The sequence below is a fragment of the Xyrauchen texanus genome, chromosome 18, assembly GCF_025860055.1.
Source record: "Xyrauchen texanus isolate HMW12.3.18 chromosome 18, RBS_HiC_50CHRs, whole genome shotgun sequence".
Classification (NCBI taxonomy): Eukaryota; Metazoa; Chordata; class Actinopteri; order Cypriniformes; family Catostomidae; genus Xyrauchen; species Xyrauchen texanus.
Window position 1 is genome coordinate 12,047,402 of NC_068293.1, and position 23,625 is coordinate 12,071,026.

Here is a 23,625-nt window from a genome sequence, read left to right on the forward strand (position 1 = left end):
GACGAATGGATGTTTCCACTGGATGTCTGCATTACCCCCTGCTATGTAATACTATGGATGGCATCAGTTCTTGAATTTACCTGAAGTATATAATCACATAGAAAAAATTAGAGTTTCACCCCTTCTTTTTCTCTTATTCAACATCCAGGGATCTACGAACAGAATAGGATGCAGAAATAGAATTATTCATCCTTCCAATCTTCTGTTCTCTCCTCCTTTCTGGCATTGTATACACTGAGGAGAGCAGCAGGTAGGCTTTCACTCTTTGTGTGCCGACTCAGTCTATCTGCTCTGATAAGACTAGGAAGATTAAAAACATTAAAAAAAATATATAATCTAGCACTGCAGTTAAATAAGCCTTTGGTCCTAAATGAACCAATTACTCTTGGACACAGCCAGTCTCTCTCTTCTTTGTCTCTCCTCAAGAACGCTGGTAAGAGGAGCTACGACACAAGCCACAGAGTAAACAGATAACATCTTTGCTCAATATGTGTTCACCTCAGTAAATGAGCATGTATTTGGTCAAATTAAATTCCACAGTGGCGGTTAAAGCTCTAAAACCATGTTAATTGCCAATACTAAGCATCCAGAGAACTGAGGTGAGTCATTCACATATTATTAAAGTTTTCAAAAAACTTTTATCGCCTCTATACACATAAATGCAAACCTAAACATACACAGCTTCACAAGTAAAGTTCATATGTCATTTTTGAGGCCAATACCGATTTTAGAGGGGGAAAATTCACTGATTCCTGATATGGTGGCCAATATAGATCATTTTTGAGCTGGAATAAAAACAGAACATTTCTATTTGGATTGTTCACCGATTCTACTCCAATATGATTATGCAAAGGTACTCAGATGGCTGTTTTCTTAAAAAAATATCTTTATCAAAGAATATTTGACAAAAAAGATTTTTATCAAAGAATATTTGACATTATTATTATTATTATTATACAATGTCAACACATTTTAGAAATTAACATGAAGAAAATAAAGAATAAATAAAAATACAATAAATAGCTTAAAAAAATATCAGTACTGTCTGTTCAGTATCAGTCAGCGCCTGACCATTTAAATAAAGAATAAATACAAATAAAATAAATAGCTATATAAACATCAGTACACTTTGTTTAGTATCAGTCAAATGCTGATCATTAAAATAAAGAATAAATAAAAAGTAAAATAAATAGCTAAATAAACATCAGTATTACTGTTTAGTATCAGTCAAATGCTGACTATTTTAATACTGCCAGTCAATTATTGCCAGGTTGTAAAACAAGAAGCATTTACACCTGCCGATACAAGATATAAACCTTGGCAGCGGAGTTACACCGTATTCTGCTATACAAGTTCAGGGGAACTTTCTACGGTGGAAAATCAGAGTTCTAAATATTAAATGTTTTGTTTGGTTTAAGGGGGTACCAAACTGTGAATCATTAACAAAACAGCTTGGTGAATACATGTTTAAACATTAGTTTACAATCAGCTGACAAGCAATGAAAGTAGCTAAGTAGTTGAGCTTGTTGTCACAGAGAGTAAAATATAAGAGAAGAAAATAATTGTTTCTCACCAACTAGGTAACATCGTAGTGTGAAATCAACACTCAACAGACACAATCCACCACCACACCGTTGTCTGATGAGCTGCAAAAAGATGCTCTAATGTTTACCTTTCATATGCTACATTACTTATTGCACTAACAAACTATAGCTGGCTAACAGTAAACAGACATGAGTGACATGATTGTCAGAGACAAGGTTAACATTATATTTGTTATATTGAAAAAGGAAAATGATGGGGTCATTTTTTATTAACTTTCCAGTATGTATTTCACAAACTAGTTAGCAGCTTACAGAGAAGACACCGCTCAACGCCGCACCATCTGCAGAGCCACCTCTGATGTCAGATCAAAGTCAGTGAGCACACTCTGCTGAACAAACTACGTAATGACACCAATTCTAAAGCATTGTTTTCTGCATTATATGTTCTGAAAACAAGTTTTAATATCTGCACATATCGGTAAAATATATGCTGATACCGATATATCGGTGAAAGGCTTATATCGGCCGACCGATATATCGGTCGGGAACTAATGGATGCATACGATTTGTTTTTTTTTTAACTCGTGTTTATTTCAATACCTGACAAAGACATGAAGCTTTTTTGACAAAATAAGGAACAATGGATGCACATTCAGTTCTTGGATGCACAATCAATGCTTTATTGTGCTACCACAGAAAATGACATGTAATGTGGTTTTGTTGCTCAAGCAAACTCATCAACAACTAAATAAGTAGTATTTTCAACAAAGATTTATTGCTGTTTTTCATCAACAGGACAGAAAATACATACAAGCTAAACTGTAGTCCATATTCACTAATAAATCCTATTTTCAATTAGTTTTCAACATTATTCTTTGACTGGCATGCACCTAACTCAGAAAGTCACAGCTCTAAGAAAACCCAGATTTTCCCACTGGTAATTACGGTAACTACATTGTAATGTTGTTCATGTGTCCACAATCACTTCGAAATACGATCACTCAGAAATGATTTGAAGGCACAAAAGTGTTATAATTGCTGCAATTCACAAGTCTGCAGATTTAAACATGGTGCCATGCACATTTGCCCTTCAAACGCATGGCAATGTCAAATACCGTCAGACACACTAAGAGCAGCAGGGATTTCCAAAGCTCCATTTCAACATCATGGATGTGAAGGTTTCAATGGCTGAAACACATTCTCCCTGTTTGAATCATTGAACACAATCCGCAGGACTCAACCCAGAGCTGAAGTCAGTGAAACACTCCCAGAAAACACCCCCAAACACACACACAAAGCCTGAATGCAATTCCATTAACAAAGGGAATTAGCTGTGAGCTTTAATTTCCCACTCAGCCTCCTATCAGTGTGCCGCAGATATATGTAGACAGTGTGACAGTGGCACAGTAGCATGGCAGTAAAACAGAATAATCACAGGACTGTATGGCATGGGATTTGAGCTCATAAGAACCTATACAGTATTTCTGACAGACTGCCTTTTCCCAGTAACTAAATCAAGCAGACATGATCCAAACTCAGCAAAGAATAAAGATCATATGGATTAATAGTGCAGCAAGGAACAATGACCCACTACATTCTACGTGGCAATAGTGATGGTTTGCAGTTTTCATTTAGATAAATTATTATGTGAATTTAGGTGCTATTCTGACAAAGTAGAATAGTCAAATTGATTGGCTAATGGTAAGAACAAAGGATTTTAAAGTAGGTCAAGACACAGTGAATGGATTGTGGGTGACAGAAAAAGAAATCACAAATTGTTCAAACACAACATGGTCACTGAGAACATTGAAAGATGTGCTACAACTACGGCTGGACGATATGCCCCAAATATTATCACTTATTTTTTCATATAATTCAGTATGGATATTTATCATGATATACATTTCAAATCATTCACGGGAAAGGGTATGCATTCCACATGTTTCAAAGACCTCAAGTGAAAGTAAAGATACTTGTTTGTCTGGATTGCAAACCATCAATAAACATTACAAGAAGAAGTAATACCTTATTGTCTGTGACAGTGTGATGTATCATGAAAACGAAAAAGTACAGTACAGCAATAAACAGTAAATGGAGTTGTTGTATTCAGTCGATAGCTGTATTGCATTGTCTTGTTCGATACACAACACTATAATTTTAACCTGATAGCTAGCTGCTGGCTAGCAGCTACCTAGCCTCATTACTGATTTCCAAAATAGCAGGGCTATGTAGCCACTAGCCAGCTAATACATCAAAACCGGCTGATTTTGTGACTGTAATTCAGTTAGCTAGTTGTGTGTAGAATTTTGCCGATCTGCTTGTATTTTTAGCAACATGAACCTGATCAGATCGTCTTGATCGGGGGTCGGGAACCTTTTTTCACTATGGAGCCAATTTATTTACTTGTTGTTGATGCAAGTTTTTCGATAAAATAAAATGTTTATATTGCCCGTGGACTACTCAAAAACAAACAAATATGCAAATATTAATAGGTAACATTTTGCAATATGGAATTGAGTACAAACGTTTGTTCGGGTTTCCATAACATTATTTTTCATGAAAAACTTTACTATCCTTTTGGGCTGGGCAATATGTAAAAAACATTTGAATGATAATCGCATTTAAAATATCAATATCCCATTATATGGTCAATCCCCAACGTCAGTGAATTTTATTCTATTTTGCTTTAAAAATTTAATTAATTTATTGAAACACTTGAACAAAAGAAATTTCTAAATTCAAATTGCACTTTATACAAAATGAAAAAGCATTACAAATAATGAAGTGATACATTTTTTTTCTATATAACCACCTCCCCAAATCCAAACATTTACCATCTCCAACGTCTCCATTTGGAATCACACAAGTATCAGTATGCGGCAACAGGTGCAAATTACTAGCATACAACTTAATAACTAAAGACAATTATAAATGTAAAGATAATTATAATAATCATCAGAATAAATAAGCCTAAAGAATTATTGTGTTCCCAAAAAATTTGTGTTCTTATCAAATGTGTTTGTATTCCGTTTTCGTCATATTTATGCTGCCTAAAGAAAAAAAAAATAGAACAATATTTTAGGTTCAAGGTGAACGTGCCTTATGATTTAATCGCTTTCGTTTATTTAATACGAAGATATATATATATATAGATATATATATATATATATATATATATATTACTATACATTACTATATGAAGATATATATTCAGTATATATTACTGAACCTGCAGAGATGCGTTCACAATGTGTAAGAGCGAACTAAACTCGCAGTACCTCACGAGATGATCGGAGATCATGTGCAGCATTCTCATAGGCTATATTATTCTTCCAAAAAGTTGTCAGTTGAATGAAATAGAGAAAAAGGAGTGATAACTCTTTACATGTGTTTGTTTCACGAGACAGGGTCCCTTAGCACGCCTCTGAACAGTGAATCAGACACGAGTATTGACGGCTTTTCTTTTATCTGTTCTTCAATCAAGTCATGTGTCACTCCGAGACATCTTACAGGTCACCCACCTGGTAGAGGAGCAAAATGATTCATGCATTAAATACATTTGTAGAGGAGCTCGCAAACTGGATTGAGTCTCGTCGCATTTTGCGGCTGCTATATCACACACCATGTTTGCACATAAAAAATTATGAACGTGCATAAAATCGCTCATAGAAAATGCTCTTAACAGCTAAGATCAATAGTTATTTTGAAACGAGAACCTGAACTCTATGAATGTTCGTGTGTTGGAGAAGCACTTTCATTGCACTCAGAGCTCACTGCACGCACATCAAATCAGATGTGCATCGGCGGCTTTTCTTTCGTCTGGTCTTCAAAATATAAATCATGTTTTGTCAAACGCACGTCTTTAGGTCTAATTTCTTGTTATATATCTCTCCGACAAGTCTTTCAGGTCGCCTCCCACAGTGGCTGGTGGTACATCAGCAAAACATTCGGCATGAAAAATCTGCATTTGGTGGGTGTTCATTTCAAACCGTGTTCACCAGAAGCAGGCTGTAAAATTTGGTAGAAAGGAAACCAAAAAAAGTGTCATTGACTTCAAGCTTTGCAATCGCACCCACACTTTCTGTTGGAAAACTCTAGAAAGTTTTAAACAATCATGTGTTTTTTAAACAAAGAGCCACATGTTCTCAACCCCTGAACTATAACAACGATTGCTCATTCAGTGCCATGGCCGCTGATGTTAGCATCCCTAATTTGCTGTCATTTGTGCTCTCCGAGATGTGTCTGATCATAGATTTTAGATATACAAAGCGAACGAGTGTTGGTGAATGGTGAGAGACCCGGCGAGCCACTTGATTTTTAACAAAGAGCCACTTGTGGTTCGCGAGCCATAGGTTCCCAACCCCTGGTATAGATGTAGAACATCCCTTTTAAAAAAATCTAGACTTGTTATTGTAAAATGGCACTCTTCGTTGTCATCAAAGGTTACTGCAGGTTCATCACGAACGGTGAAGAGCTGCTAACTTAGGTGCAACTTCTGAATATGGTTCTTAAAAGGCTAAAAGGCACTGTTGAAGGAAAAGTTTAAAAAATATGACATTTCTGTCATCATTCATCATGTTCACAAACATAATATGGTGGAACAAGACATGCTGTTAACAGTCAAACCTGGTGCATGTGAACATGAATGAGATTTAAGAGGCACAGCAAAGATTTTCAGCAATGTTTCAATTTATTTTACAAAGCTTTCATAGTTTCAGAAGACTTGGGAATATAGCGTAGTCAGAGCTCTATGCTTACATTTCTTTAGGAGCACTTGTGATCCTAATTAAAAAATAAAAGTAGGACTTGATCTGTTGACTGAAGGAGTGAAAATCATCCAATTGCAGTGTGAAACAACTATTGCACCGTGTACATGCATTTGGGAGTTGTAATTTTTGTTTGAATGGTATGAATCCTTGCAATTATCGGTTTTTATTAAAAATAACTCTCCAGTGTAAAATGTCTCCAAATGGATATAAATCTTTCTTAGATTTAAATATGGATGCATGGAAGATTTGGTTTTGAAGGGTCAAGCACCCCTGAAAGAATAAAACTTAAAAAGACAGTCAGTGGCTGTCAAAGTGCAATTTCGGTTTGTAGGTCTATAACCCACAAAAATCTTTCGTATGAATTTATAAAACATGAAATACATTGCATGAGTAATATGTGGAGTCAGTGAAGATTATCAGAAATTATCAGTTGTTTTTCATGGTGAAGAAATCAGACATTTCAGAGGAGCAGGTAAGAATTGTAATTTTCATAATTTTTCAACATTAACCCTAATGCTTTAAGAGGAACAATGGAACAAAAAAATATTTAAGAGTATGCATTGAATTAGGGATGATGTGAATATACTGTTAATTTAACTTTAAGAATTTAGAATCCACAGTTAAAAAGCGTGAAAAGCTTTATTTACACGTGGCAAACATATTAGATATAATGTATAAATATACACTGGTGGCCAAAAGTTTTGCTGTTTCAGAAGTACATTGGTACTTTAGTTGACCAAAGTGGCATTCAACTGATCACAAAGTATACTAATAATATTACTGATGTACAAAACAGCACCATCACTGTTTGAAAAAGTAATATTTGATCAAATCTAGACAGGCCCCAGGGGCGTTGCTAGACATAAAGGTCTACTGGGGCACAGGCCCCTCCATTACTCATATAATTTTTTTATTTTTTCTTGAAAGCCTGCTACGTGCAAGAACTGTGCAACACAATGCACTATACAAAACCTTGCTTAACCCACTATTCCTACACTGCAACAAGTACTGGGAAAGGTAAACATGTAGAGATATTAATCTTTATGAAAACATCTTCAACATACTGTACATGAACATTCTCAACATGTTTTATGGCATAAAATGCATACACTGTATATGCAAATAACAAAACTGGAAAAAACTTTCTAGCACATTTGCATTCTTCAATATTATACATTACACATCAGGAAAATCTCTGTCAAGTAAGTCTATAGAATTGCATTATCCAACATCAGGCAAAACGGCCTCAGACGAAACGGCTTTAGACAAAAAGGTCTCAGGATGAGTAGAGAGTTGGTCGCTAGGCAGAGTTGGTAGCTAAACTGGCTGGGTTTGGTTGCTATCTTGTGAAACTAGCTGAGCTATCTCTAACTTTATAAATGCAGAAGTATTGTTTCTATAAATGAATAATTAGCTAGCTAAAATAATTGGTGTAAGTTTAAACTGACGTTTGAAACTAAAAGAAAGTTTTTTTTCTCTCACTTGTAAATGTAAACGAGTGTAAATGCCAATATTATAATATATGTCGAAACGATTAATGACTATCAAGCAAAACATGAGCACATTGATGTCATTAAATGAGTCTGCTTTTTTATTCCAACCATTACTCCTGGTCGGAGGCTTCCATAAATATTTAGTTTTTAAGTAGGGTTACATCCTACTTAAGTTTAATGGTGTAACGCTCAAATATTTAGTAGTGCGTAAGTTGTGACTCCGTGCCCATTTACGCCACATCTAGGCTAAGGTGTAATGTACGTATAGCTGGTGCAATCGGTCACTTGTGTGTGTGTGTGTGTGGCTGTGCGAGCTGCAGAGGCTTTGGCTATAGTAAGCGCACAGGTGCGTGCCGTACGGACATGGATTTTTGCGCGCATGCATCAGATTTGTGTTTTCGGTTAAACTGCGTTTCTTTTACAAGCGTTTATTGGGTGGGTTACTGTGTTGCATTTAGATAATCCTGGAAAAAAGAAACAGGTCTATCAATCAAAATGAATGCACTGACAAATAATGTAAATTGTTAAAACTCAAACTTGAGCTTTTACTGGGGCACAGCAGATTTATATTGGGGCACGTGCCTCAGTAAAAGAGCTCTAGTGACAAGCCTGACAGGCCCCACTTCCAGCAGCCATTACTTATACACCTTATGCTTGAGTAATCATGTTAAATTGCTAATTTGGTACCAGAAAATCACTTGCCATTATATCAAACACAGTTGAAAGCTATTTGGTTGTTAAATGAAGCTTAAAATTGTCTTTGTGTTTGTTTTTGAGTTGCCACAGTATGCAATAGACTGGCATGTCTTAAGGCCAATATTAGGTAAAAAATGGCAAAAAAGAAACAGCTTTCTCTAGAAACTCATAAGTCACTGTTTTTAGGAATGAAGGGTATACAATGCTTAAAATTGCCAAAAAAATGAAGATATCATACAAAGGTGTACACTACAGTCTTCAAAGACAAAGGACAACTGGCTCCAACAAGGACAGAATGAGATGTGGAAGGCCAGACGTACAACTAAACAAGAGCATAAGTACATCAGAGTCTCTAGTTTGAGAAATAGACGCCTCACATGTCCTCAGCTGACAGCTTCATTGAATTCTACCCGCTCAACACCAGTTTCATGTGCAACAGTTAAGAAAAGACTCAGGAGCGCAAGGAAGAATTGCAAAGAAAAAGCCACTTTTGAAACAGGATATCAACTAAAAAAAAAAAAGGTTCGAGTGGGCAAAGAAACACAAACATTGGACAACAGATAATTGGAAAAGAGTGTTATGGATCTTCAACCCATTGAGCTTTTGTGGGATCAGCTAGACTTTAAGGTGCATGAGAAGAGCCTGAAAAGACAGACACATCTATGGCAAGTGCTACAGGAAGTGTGGGGTGAAATGTCACCCGAGCATCAGGAAAAAATGACAGCTAGAATGCAAAGGATCTGCAAAGCTGTCATTGCTGCACATGGAGGATTTTTTTTATGAGAAGTCTTTGAAGTAGTTGAAGTTCTGAACATTTTGTTCAAATTTTAATAGTAATTTTTCTCATTATTAATGTCCTGATTATACACTGCGATCAGATAAATACCACTTTGGTGAATAAAAGTAATAATTTCTTTCCATAAGAGCAAAATCTGTACATTATTCCAAACTTTTGGACGCCAGTATATAATATAAAAGAGATTTAAAAATGTCTGTTGCTGATTTTTTGTGTTGGGGTGTCTGACAGCTTACTTTAATAAACTGATGCAGAAGAAAAAATATTTAAATATGTATATGTTTAAAAAATATGTTTAATGCCATGAACTATGTTGTGCACCCACAATAATCTTAAATGTATGCATGTTTGAAGCACTCTGGTTACTAGGGCTGCATAATCAGTTTAGAATATTTTTTGTGTGGAAATAATTGGTTGTGCTCTTTAATATGTAAAGAAACACAAACCTCTAACAACACATTATTTCAATATAAATGTATAGCTTATTAAGAAACACTTTATTATTAACTAGTATACTGGAAAATGTAGCAGCAAAATTAACAGTAATTCCAGTCTTCAAGTCTTCAGTAGAAAAGAAACCACTGTTTTATTATTTGACTTTAAAGAATTCAAATATTGTTTTGTTCAATTTAGTTGTAAGACATCAGCTCACTTTTCATTCACAGTTATTTTTTGGAACCCATTCAACTTAAATATTTTTTTATACATTTTAAACAAATACTAATGATAATAATAATAATAATAATAATGATAATAATAAACATGTATTGTTATTAATATTATCATTATTTAATTTTTATTTTAATTACAACAGTAATATATTTAAGTTAATCACTTTTTAAACCTTCACGCTTTTATTTTGACATTCTAAACTCTCCAGGAAGTCCTGTATGTGTCTGTTTGTAGGCAAGTTCACAGAAGTTTAATTCAATTCTTATTAAAATTCTGGTCAAATGCACCTCTGGTGCCGCTCTAAATGCATATTATAAGTGAAATAGCCGCGTGTGCAACACCAGCCTTTTGTGTCAACAGAGCAGCACCATTCACTAACCCGCTGTCACTGCACATACTGAATATTTACTTATTAAACAGCTGTGATTTACAGAGCTATCGCACCTCTTCAAGTGGTTTTGAATAAAATGCACAAGTCATATGAACTACTTTAACTGTGTTTTTATGGTTCTTTTATGTCATTTTTGGAGCTTGACAGTAACGAACATGTTTTTTCTTATTATAGGGCTTCCCTTAGCATCCACATAACCCCCAAAATATGTCCACTTATTAGTTTAGAGATGTGTTATGTGATATGCATTTTGCATCAGTGCTGTTGCATAAGCAAATGTGCAAATAATTGTAAAACCGGTTAACCACGATATTTCATAAAGTGATAAACACGGACCTCTTTAAACAAGAAAATAAATTAAAGAAAAAAAAATACGGGTTTTCAAAACACAATACTATTAAATTAAATAATTCAACTGATTATGTTCATCATAATTCTTTAATAGTATTACATTTGTAATTCGAATAAATCTATCTAAAGCCTTTTGCTTTAGCTTTGAGGTCAGCTTCTCATTTCCTCAACACTGTGGCACAAATAGCAGGATTATATTAAAAAATTCAATCAAACATCTCATATGCGCTGTTCCATCTGTTTGCTCTGCGAGTAGAAGTCTCACCTGCTTAATATTTATCGAGCGAGATACCGGCAATGTGCAACAGCAAATGAAAGAGGAGTAAAAGACATTGGTAAGCAGCAGACAAATAATTATTAAAAAATAAAAACATCACCCACATCTCACTAACCACTGTCTCATCATTATTTTCAGGTGGGTTTTTTTTTCGTGTTGCGCAAATCTGTGCAATAACGGGTGCAAGCTTGTATTTCATGTTTTTTGTTGACATGTAATCACAAAATCAACTCTCCCGTTGCCATGTGCACAATTTTGGGAATTAATTTCGGGATTGTAGTTTCAATAGGAAATGAATGGTGTGTAGACAAAGACTGCAGATCCAGTCTGCAATCTGTCTACAGTCTTTGTAGGTGGTGCTTGGCTTTAGGATATGCCCGTGTTTCTAACATTGGTCTCTCATGCGCTCACAACAGCCACTTACGCTGCAGTGTTCTCAGAATCTCCCACCCCTACTTCAATCGGGTCACTCGTGCCGATGCGCCTAAATATTTTTTCACGGTCACACACAGTAATTTTCAGTTGCATTTGGTCACACTGTAGAGCCCCGATATGGCCTACTTATATGATACTTTTATGGTTTACTGGAGCTCAACAGCCCCTGTACCCATTCAGTTAAATCAGAAACAGTAGGTTGACCTTTCTTTAGCTAAAATCGGTCTGTACTTACTGAAATTCAAAATAATGTCGAATTTATAATACCCATGGGACAAATTGGTTAGGGTTGTTTGGTGTATGGGCATGTATGAGCATGTATGTTTGCAGGTTAACAAGACAGAATTACTGTATGACTGTTTACCTAATTAACTAAATACATTTCCAGCGGTGAGAAACACAAGAGCAGTTTGGCTTTTGGTACCAGCATGAGCCTGAGCGAGCCAGGAATGATCCCCCTCTTTGTTTTATCTCTTTCCTCTGCTCTTCTCCATTGCCGTCTTTCTTTTCAACTCCCCCTCTGTTTAATAAAGCCATCAGCCTTTATTCTTTTCCATTTTACAGCCATATTTAAGTCCCCTCCACCTGCTGTTCCCTCCATCCCCGATTCTTTATTCAGCTATTCAATCACAAAATTTTCCAGCTCTGTTTTTTTATTCTGTCTTCTTGACCTTATTCATTGCTGCCTGCGCCTTACTGGCTTCTTTATGGCCAACACTGAAAGAGTCTATTACTGCTTTATAGAGGACCATATTAAGTCAAACACAACCACCTAACCACACAGAACTTTTGTTGGAGAAGAAGCCATTCTCAATGTGAACATGAAACAGCATTAGCAACCTATTTTAATTCTGTAATGCGGCATATTTTCAAGTGAAACAAAAAACCTGTTTTTAACTATCAGGAAATTATTATTGTGATGTACAAAGGAGACCTGAATGTGAGTTTGCAGTTGCTTGAGGGGGACTGTGTTTTGCAGTTTTCAGAACCTATGGCTGTACAGAAACAGGTGTGATTTCTCAGTATGCCTATTTCACTAATATCTTTCAGGTAGTAATGACATTTTGTGTGGAGTTTTCTGAAAGATATTAGTGAAATAGGCATACTGAGAAATCACACCTGTTTAGAAGAGCCACAAAATCTACTGATGAATCATGCACAATAAGAACATGTAAATAGGATCGATTTTAATTACATGTTTTCTTACAGTATCCACACAAACCCTTGGGGCATGAAAATATAAATTATTAATTATTGATATTTACACACATACAGTGGGTCATGTGTGCTGGCTGACTTGGTGAGACTGATAACACAACATGCCAATCATGTACTTATAAATGAAGCATGGGTGTGTTGGAGAGTAGCAGTGAATGATAGGAATGATGGGATGGAGAGAGGTAAATGTAAGAGGTTTTTTTCTCTGAGTAGCTTTTGTCTCTCCGCTGCCAGACTCTCAAGTATTGATTTACACTGGAATATATTATGAGCTTCTGTTAATATAAGAAGCAGGGGAATAGAGGAAAAATTAGACAGAGAGCACTCTCTCTTTCTCTTTCAAACACAAACTATGTGCAACTTGAATACACTAACTCCTGTGAATGCACTGACTGCAAAAATGAAAATGCTTTTTCCACAGGAGACTGATGGGAACTGACATATACAGATGTGTAAGACTTCTGTAAGCCTACACTTGTCGCCTGTGCTACATATCAAACCTTCAGGGGAATCTGTAAATACACACAAGCACACATGGCTCTGCACCTGAGTATGCCTTAAAAAATATTGCGATATACGATTATATCATCAACCCCTTGCCGATGGTCATGAATTTATTTGCTTTATTGATTTTGCTTTAATATGTTTATTAATTTATTGAACCACGAAAAACATAAACAATAAGACATTTCTAAATTCAGATTGCACTTTAAACTAAACAAAAAAGCATTAAAGTGATAAAAAATCCAAACATTTACAGTCTCAAACAGCCCCATTTGCCATCACAAAAGTATCAGTCAATGACAACAGGTGGAAAATTACTAATAGCATACAGATTAACAACTAAAGACAATCATAAATGTAACAATAATAATATTCGTAATAAATAAGCCTAATAAATTATCTTGTGTTCACAAATAAATGCTGCCAAATGTGTGTTCTTACCAAATTTGTGTTTGTATTGTGTTTTGGTAATACAGTTAATGCTGCCTAAACAAAAACAATATTACACAATTTTAGGTTCAAGGTGAACGTGTATTGTATTACTTCATGATTTAATCACTTTCGGTTAGCGGTTAGCATGCATTGCATAGAAATAAAGTGAACTAAACTCACAGCTAAAGCTGAAACGATTAGTTGACCTTAACAACAATGCCGACAACAAAAGATTGTCGACAAAAAGTTTAGTTGTTGAATAGTCATTTGATCTCATTAAATGTAAAACGAGATTAGGGCTGGACAATAATTCAATGTCAATATGTATCGCGATATAATTACTCTCAATAACAGTGATATGATTTTTAAACACATTTCCGATATTTCGATACATTACAGCATTTGTCACAGACTAACGTTCAGGGCACAGCAATCAGTTCATTGATTTCAAGTCAAGCAGAAATAGCAGAACACAATTGGCTACGTGCGTGACATGGCAATTTTTGTACTAAGGGACACAAATAATAGAGCCAAAATTGTACGTCTATAGGATGTGTGTACACAGAAGACTTATTTCACCATGCGGTCATATTATAATAATAAAATTATCTTGCGTCCTCCATAATATTTTAGGTTTCGTCGGGGACAGAGGGGTCTCTTACTTAAATATTCAACTGCAGCCATCCCACTGATCGACCACGTAACATCATATTGAGCAAAACCCAAAACAACGGTAGATCTATAATATTAGGCTAATATTAGTTCACAAACAAGCTACCAAACAAGCTAGGTAATTTTATAATCGCTAACGTTGCGGAATACATCGGTTATCATAATTTTTTGTCATGACTAATTTATTAATGACTCAGCTTAAAAATAATGAAAATAATCACTTAATCTGATGCTTAAAGTAAATAAAATAGCCTTGACACTGCAAAGCAGGCAGTGGACCAAACCACTGTGGTGCAAGGGAGGGGGGACTCAAAATGTTTCTGAACTTAAAATGCATTTTTTTGGCCAGTTTGTATTGTATTACTACTTTAGTTATTTTAAGTATATCATTATATTTTTGTATGACAATACAAAGCGTGGTTTTTAATGTTTTCTGTAGCAACTCTGAGCACTTTAATATTCTTTATCCTAGCTGAAAAACCTTTGTTTCAGTCTATAAGATAATGGGTCTATATTGTAATTCAAGTTAAAAAATATGAATATTGACAAAGGTAAGAGTTTTATGTTTATTTGACATTTCTAGTTTGTATGAAGTCCAAGTGCAAATAAAAGGTGATCATTAATTTATTTGTACAGTTTTTATTTCTTAAATATTATATAGTTTTATAGGAGGAGGTTTCATAGACTTGGCAAATTCATTTTTCAGAAGTTTGTAGGTACAGACATCCGTTGTGGGCATACTTGGCAGTTTTTATAAGGTTTTTATATTGTTCATATCGATATCAGAATTATATGGTATCGACCGAAATTAAGAAATATACTGTGATATAAATGTTGGCCATATCGTCCAGCCCTACACGAGATTATATGAAATTCTAATGATGACAGGTGAGAGGAGCACTGCAGCTCGAACCTGACTGAGGAGAGGAAGAAAAAACAGCTTAACAGTCCAGACGCATGCCAAACTTTCACAGCTTGAGGTGATGTAGATCGCAATGAGTGAATTATACTACAAAAATACAATAGAAGTGTCGTCCTGACGTTAAATAAAGCGAAGCCGGATCTGGCATTCCACTTGAGAAAACTTGCCTGTCAGAGCGTCTAAAAACTAATCAGCCCGGAGTTACAGTGAGGAAAATAAGTATTTGAACACCCTGCTATTTTGCAAGTTCTCCCACTTAGAAATCATGGAGGGGTCTGAAATTGTCATCGTAGGTGCATGTCCACTGTGAGAGACATAATCTAAAAAAAAAAATCCAGAAATCACAATGTATGATTTTTTAACTATTTATTTGTATGATACAGCTGCAAATAAGTATTTGAACACCTGAGAAAATCAATGTTAATATTTGGTACAGTAGCCTTTGTTTGCAATTACAGAGGTCAAATGTTTCCTGTAGTTTTTCACCAGGTTTGCACACACTGCAGGAGGGATTTTGGCCCACTCCTCCACACAGATCTTCTTTAGATCAGTCAGGTTTCTGGGCTGTCGCTGAGAAACACGGAGTTTGAGCTCCCTCCAAAGATTCTCTATTGGGTTTAGGTCTGGAGACTGGCTAGGCCACGCCAGAACCTTGATATGCTTCTTACAGAGCCACTCCTTGGTTATCCTGGCTGTGTGCTTCGGGTCATTGTCATGTTGGAAGACCCAGCCTCGACCCATCTTCAATGCTCTAACTGAGGGAAGGAGGTTGTTCCCCAAAATCTCGCAATACATGGCCCCGGTCATCCTCTCCTTAATACAGTGCAGTCAGCCCTGTCCCATGTGCAGAAAAACACCCCCAAAGCATGATGCTACCACCCCCATGCTTCACAGTAGGGATGGTGTTCTTGGGATGGTACTCATCATTCTTCTTCCTCCAAACACGGTTAGTGGAATTATGACCAAAAGTTCTATTTTGGTCTCATCTGACCACATGACTTTCTCCCATGACTCCTCTGGATCATCCAAATGGTCATTGGCAAACTTAAGACGGGCCTTGACATGTGCTGGTTTAAGCAGGGGAACCTTCCGTGCCATACATGATTTCAAACATGACGTCTTAGTGTATTACCAACAGTAACCTTGGAAACGGTGGTCCCAGCTCTTTTCAGGTCATAGACCAGCTCCTCCCGTGTAGTTCTGGGCTGATTTCTCACCTTTCTTAGGATCATTGAGACCCCACGAGGTGAGATCTTGCATGGAGCCCCAGTCCGAGGGAGATTGACAGTCATGTTTAGCTTCTTCCATTTTCTAATGATTGCTCCAACAGTGGACCTTTTTTCACCAAGCTGCTTGGCAATTTCCCCGTAGCCCTTTCCAGCCTTGTGGAGGTGTACAATTTTGTCTCTAGTGTCTTTGGACAGCTCTTTGGTCTTGGCCATGTTAGTAGTTGGATTCTTACTGATTGTATGGGGTGGACAGGTGTCTTTATGCAGCTAACAACCTCAAACAGGTGCATCTAATTTAGGATAATAAATGGAGTGGAGGTGGACATTTTAAAGGCAGACTAACAGGTCTTTGAGGGTCAGAATTCTAGCTGATAGACAGGTGTTCAAATACTTATTTGCAGCTGTATCATACAAATAAATAGTTAAAAAATCATACATTGTGATTTCTGGATTTTGTTTTTTAGATTATGTCTCTCACAGTGGACATGCACCTACGATGACAATTTCAGACCCCTCCATGATTTCTAAGTGGGAGAACTTGCAAAATAGCAGGGTGTTCAAATACTTATTTTCCTCACTGTATATGTTGAATGCATCCTTTGTTAAAGTTTAAATCATAAGGAAGCAGGTTGTGTAAATAAGCACAAACTTCAAAACTGCCATACGAGTCGTGTGCAAAAAAGAGCGAGAGAGATTCAAAATTCTACCGGCTGATAAACTCTCTCGCACAGAGAAACTCAACCCTCGAGCTCCCTGCAGCTAGATTATAACATGATGGCTTGCAACGTAGTGAATCATAATATATTTGTCACAGTGTGTTCGTGGAGAAAATCTGCGATATGCAGCTATGATAAGAAGAGAGTTTGTTTTTGTCTTCATTGTATTTTTTTCCAATATAAATATCTAAAACTCCTTACGTACATTTACTTTAGGAGCTATACTGCAGAACAATTGTTTTTAGATAATGATGAATATAATTATATTATTTAAAATATCAAAAAATCCTTAAAACAAGATACATTTACCTGAGAAGCAACATATATTACATATTTAGACTAGCTTTCAAAAGTATATTTTGTCTTTACTGCACTGCAGAAATATGAACAAGTGAAAAAATACACTTATATTCAAGATAAAGTCTCTGAAGTCTAAACATCTTATACGTTTCTATCATAACTTATATGATTTTTAGATAATTTTAAATGGAAAACAAGACAAAAACACTTGATAACAATAGGAATTTTAGCAATTCTTTAATTAATACAATTTTAGAAAAATCCAAGTATTTTTTTCCTTTTAATTCAGTGAATGTCATTTAGAGGTATTTATAAAAGATGGTTTTGTCCTCTTTATTGATGTATTTACGTTTAATACAACCTTTTAAGTCAAGGCACAAGATGAATAGTCAGTTAAGAGCTAATGATTAATCATTTCAATAATTGACAAATAGTCTAATAATCATTGTAATAATCGTTAGATTAGTCGATTATCAAAACAATCATTAGTGGCAGCCCTAATCACAGCACCTCCTGAGATAATGTGAGATCATTTGCAGCATCCTCATAGACAACATTATTCTTACAAACAGTTTTCTGACGAATGAAACAGAGAAAAAGAGTAACTCTTTACATGTGCCTGTTCCACGAGACAGGCTCACGTTGCACGCCTCCGAACAAACAGTGAATTAGACACGGGCAATGGTGGTTTATATTATTTGACTGTTCTTAAACATTATAAAGCGCGTTTCTTCAAGCACGTGTCTTTGTGTCTAACAGCATTTCATGTCATGTGTCACTCCGAGATGTCTTACAGGTTGCCCGCATATTGCGGGTAGATGAGCAAAATTACCCGTGCATGAAATACATTTGGGCGACGAGCTTGCGAAATGGATTCAGCCTCATCTCATTTTGCAGGTGGTGGGTGCTAGTTTCACAACCTGGGCTACTGTTTAATATATTTGCTGACTTCCCAGATCCATGTTTTCCCAATATTGTTGATCATCGTCTATCAATGAGTGTAGCAATCGACATCAGGATCTTTGTAAGACATTGTCGATATCCGATATCCCTATTAGGCACTACATAACTTGATGTCGAGGGGCACTTAAGAGTCTTAATCCAGCCTAGGCTGTTTGCTTCTGGCACTGCCCACCTTTCAGTATCTCGCTGACCAAACATGCTGGGAGGAACAATAGATGTTAAAGATAGACATATATTTGCTAGGCTGATTAATCAACCAATATATCTGACCGTTTTGAGATTATCATCATTAGCAAATATCCATATCCACTTGGTCTCTAACAGAACTTTGTCAAAAAATTATGAACGGAGCAAATACTGGGTGAAGTTGGTAATTTCTACACCATTAATGCACCAATGGAAGTGCAACATTTTTCTAACAGGTTTCCTAAACCCCAGCTCAAAGGTGCATGGAGTCATTTTTCCCTTTTAAGCCTTTTTTATGGTTTACTCCAAAAGCATTTCATTTTTAATTTTAAAAGTTCTGTATAAAATCATGAGCAATCACATGAGATAACGATTCCAGTCAAATCAGTACTTTATAATAGCTGTTTTATATAACATGGAAAGAGACCCTTCATGGGGGCCACCATGTTAGGATCACATGACCAGTTGAATACTATTTGCTGTAACTGCCCTGTTATTGGACACTTTCACTCATGGATTTAAATAATCATGGCTGACTGTTAATGGCGAATTTCTAAAACTGCATCAGTGGGCTAATTGAAAACTGTTGCGTTTAAATTATGCTGCATCCATGCCCTTAGGGGTCAGTGTCAAAGACACCATATATATAAAACAAAAATGACTGCGTGCACCTTTAATATGCAAAGACAATTATAAGTAACCCATCCATAGGATGATCTCCTCCAAAGTATAAACACTGCCTCTGGGCACTCGTGAAACTGTCGGGTTTTGGGCAGGGTTGGGGTCAGTTTTGCAAGTATGACTTTGGGTTCTGGTAGGGTTTGGGTAACTTGTTTCATGCACATGCTCTCACAGACACTTGCCGTTCACGCAGAACGTGTTTTTGCGTTCATCTGCTCAGTTTTACATTGATTTCCTATGTAAACACATGCAGGATACAAGTCTTTGACTGTTACGCTGTTTTTCAGTATCTTGTGCAGGACAGTCACATTTTCTTGACAGCATATTAAGTTTAAAGGAACTTTAAATTTTAAAAACGCATGTGAAGACACCTGTGTTCTGTTTCATTCATTCTGCTGTGTCTAGCGTGTTTTTAGCTCATGTCACAAAGATCATGTCACAATCTTCTAAACAAGTTCAGGCTGCAAAGAGGACTGACTTTATGACTGTTACATTGTTTCACATTATTCCAAATTTTTCTGCACCAAACAAAATTTCATCGCGTGATTAACGGTAAGCCAATATTCTTTTTTTCCTTCTGTTCAGGTGTGCTAAGTGGCCGTCGGTGTATGTTTACTGTTACGTACTGTATGTTTCCTGCGATGCTAAGCCAACATAAAATACTGCCTTTTGAAACAATACTGGCAAGGAAAGAAATTATAGAGTAAATTATTTTGGGTTCAGGCTTCAAACCTGTCGGTACCAATCAGGCCAGGTAGGGTCAGGCCACACAGGCTCTGAAATTGAACAGGTTCGGTTTCATTTTAACCCTAAAAATGGTTAAACATTTAAGAGTCTCGGGAGAGGAGCAATAAATAAGTTGGTTGAATTTTTGTGAAAATATTGAAAAGGGGGTCCCTGAAAATACTGAACTCATGCGACTTTGTAAATATTATAGAAGAAAAAAAAAACATGAAAATGTATTATGTGGGCCCCAATGTGTTGAGAAATGGCAATAAATTAATTTAAGAAGTATATATGCTTTCCCTTTTAAGGGTTAAAGCCCATGCAAACCTCTAGTGTATTCAGAAATCAGTTTGAAAACAACAATTATTTTTGCATTTCTGCTTGGTGATGCTAGTGATGCAGAAATTACACACTTCAGCTTTAAAATGTAATTATATTGGCCATCGCCGGACACCCTGCTCTACAGATATTGGCATCAGTTGGCCACAAGTACAGAGTGAAAGAGAGGGAGGAGCTGGCAACAGAACAAAAAAAAATATATTAATTAACAAGAGGAAAGGAATCATGTAATCCGTTGAAAGCGACAGGCGTGTGTGGGTGTGAGTGTGTGTTCTAATGAGTACAACATAAAAAGGAGGGAAAAAAATCCTACATGAAGAACAATTAGACTATCTGAATAAAGATGAAATGAGAGGGATGGCAAACATATGAGTTTAACAACAGGCTTTAATCTGCAGCTGGCTACAAAATGCTTCCTGATTACCCCCTTCACTTACATCAGCATCTTTATTCTCCCATCCACAATTTATCCGTCCTCCAATTCTTTCTACAACACCCCCCTTTCCTCTCTCCATCCTTCTCCATTATAATACTTAACACTTTCTCTTTTAATAGCTGTATTCACAACCACACACACACACACACACACACACACACACAGATAAATTCTGCAGAGGCAGTCAGACAGCTGTCTGTCTGAATGCAGGAACACTCCTGCAGGAGATCCCTACACCTACACACCTGCAGAAGCCACTGGTCAACTTTTAATCTGCTGCCGCATTCTGCTGCAACTTCACACACAAATAGCCTACATCCATGCACAGAAAGTCACCAAACCCATCATAATGATCTCTGATGTTCTCAGTGCACATGCTTGAATGTATATATGCATGGTATGCATGCAATTAACATCCACATGCATTAAACATACGTGCATTTTGTTTAATAACTACTATATTCATTAAATGCATTTGCTGTAATTATAATTATTAATGTCTGTATTATTGACTATAATAGAAGGGTATGCAGCTATACAGATACACACCCAAAATCTCACATACACATCCTCTTGCCTCTCGATCACTCTCTCCAGCAATCGCACAAAATAACATCATTGATAAATGACATCATTGCCAGATAGATGCATGTAACGAAAGACCCCTCTCGCTCGTTACTCACAGCATTTGACGAAATTATAGTGTGACATTGTCTTCGCGTATCACGCAGCTACAGGTTCCTGCACTCAGGTAAGGTGCTGTAGTAACCGGTGGGATCCATCATTCATCGCCCAGCCGCTGGTTTTCGGTTTATCTTCCCGTACATTATTAAAGGGCGATCGGGCTGCAGAGACGCTTCTGGTTGTAATTAGGAGGAGTGGTGAATGAGCGACAAGGTGACGTACCGGCAGAAGCGGCAGCGGCTCTCTCTCTCTCCCGCCCTCTCCCACTCCTATCGGCTTCTAAGCCAGCAGTCGAGTCCCCTACACCGACGACTAGCTCTACGACCATGACCGCCACACGTGCTATTTTAGCGCTGATGATTGACGCGTCTGTGACCCCGCCCATCGTAGCACACACCCCTCACACGCGCATACGCTGTCGTTCAGAGAGAGAGGCGGGTAGGGAGAAATGATAGAGATAGTGATGAAAGTAAGAGAGAGAGAGAGAGAGAGAGAGAGAGAGAGAGAGAGAGAGAGAGAGAGAGAGAGGAGGAGAGCAGAGCGGATATGGATATAAATTTGGATTTAGTCTGAAGGAGAGAGAGAGAGAGAGAGAGAGAGAGAGAGAGAGAGAGAGAGAGAGAGAGAGAGAGAGAGAGAGAGAGGCTGAGGTAAGTTGCTGCAGTGCGGCTGTCTGACACAGCTTCACTGCAAATGTGGGAAGCTGTGAATTCCTGACAAAAAAGATGTGAAAACGTGAACAGACAAAATGTTAAATAAACTAATATGTAAGAAATATTTAATGTTGGTTTGAAATGGTTTTAAATCTATTTACCTCAGGTTTCAAAATAAAATTTGCAGACACGTCACATAGAATAACATGTTCAGGAGTTCATATATTAATCTTGTATAGAAGAGTTAAGCTTGTTTGGCTTGCTGTCTGTATACTGGAGGGCTCGGAGCTTGAGACTGTGATCAAGCGACGCACCATATTTGCCCAAATATGATATTTTGCACATCCTCAACATACCAAACACAACCTAAATATTTGTATGTTGTACTTTTGTATTTTTATTATTTCTTTATTATAGCCTTTTTCTTTTTTATTGCGGCTTATATGTACTTGTGTATTTTCTCTCTTCAGCTACTATGTTACTTAACCTGCAGTTGCTCTCATGAAGCACAAACAACTAATCTCATGCCTGTATAGTGTCAATAACAAGCTTGACTTGGCAAAACTACAACCCCAAATCCCAAAAATTTGGGACAGTATGGAAAATGCTAATAAAAACAAAATGAATAATTTGTACATTTTGTTCACCCTTTGCTATATTGAAAGCACTAAAACAACACATTATTTGATGTTTCACCTTTTGAGTTTTTTTAAATATCTGTGGTGCCAGTCTGGCACCTGCACTCTGCTTATGCAGCCATGCTCTTGGAATCATGGCAGTATGTGGTTTGGCATTGTCCTGCTGGAAAACCACTTCTGAATGCACGTGATCTCCGATCACTCAGACGTCACTATATTAAAAAACATAATTTGTCTGTAATGGAAATCATGACATGGGCTTGGGAATTCTATGTTAAGCCTTTGTTAGTCAAAACCATTTGCCACTGCATCCGTAGGGATACAGTTAAAGGTATACAGTAGTTTACCCAAAAACTTTAATTCTCTCATCATTTACTCACCCTCATGGCATCCCAGATGTGTATGACTTTCTTTCATCTGCTGAACACAAGTGAAGATTTGTAGAAGAATATTTCAGCTCTGTAGGTCCATACAATGCAAGTGAATGGGTGCCAACATTTTAAAGCTCTAAAATCCACATAATGGCAACATAAAAGTACTTCAGATGACTCTGGTGGTTAAATCCATGTCTTCAAAAGTGTGTGGGTGAGAAACAGATCAATATTTAAATTCTCCCTGCTCAGTCAGTCTCCACTTTCACTTTGACATTCACTTTCTACTTCTGTTTTTGGTGATTCACAATCTTCGTGAATATCGCCCCCTACTCGGCGGGTAGGAGAATTTATGAATGAAAACTGACATAAATATTGATCTGTTTCTCACCCACACCTGTCATTAATTTTTCTGAACATAGATTAAACCACTGGATTCATTGGGATTCATTTATCTGCCTTTATGTGGATTTTGTAGCTTCATAATTTTGGCACCCATTCACTTGCATTGAGAGGATCTGCAGAGCTGAA

The 23,625-nt window shown here is 36.8% G+C and overlaps 1 protein-coding gene across 1 annotated transcript in view; it reads right to left on the minus strand.

The window, feature by feature from the left end:
- Nucleotides 1-21,755, minus strand: part of LOC127658586 (unconventional myosin-XVI-like) — a 288,117-nt gene extending 266,362 nt beyond the window's left edge. The window contains 1 exon segment of the mRNA XM_052147955.1: nt 21,432-21,755. Within this exon segment, the coding sequence (XP_052003915.1) occupies nt 21,432-21,459 (28 nt within the window). The 5' untranslated portion in view covers nt 21,460-21,755.
- Nucleotides 21,756-23,625: the final 1,870 nt, after the last annotated feature.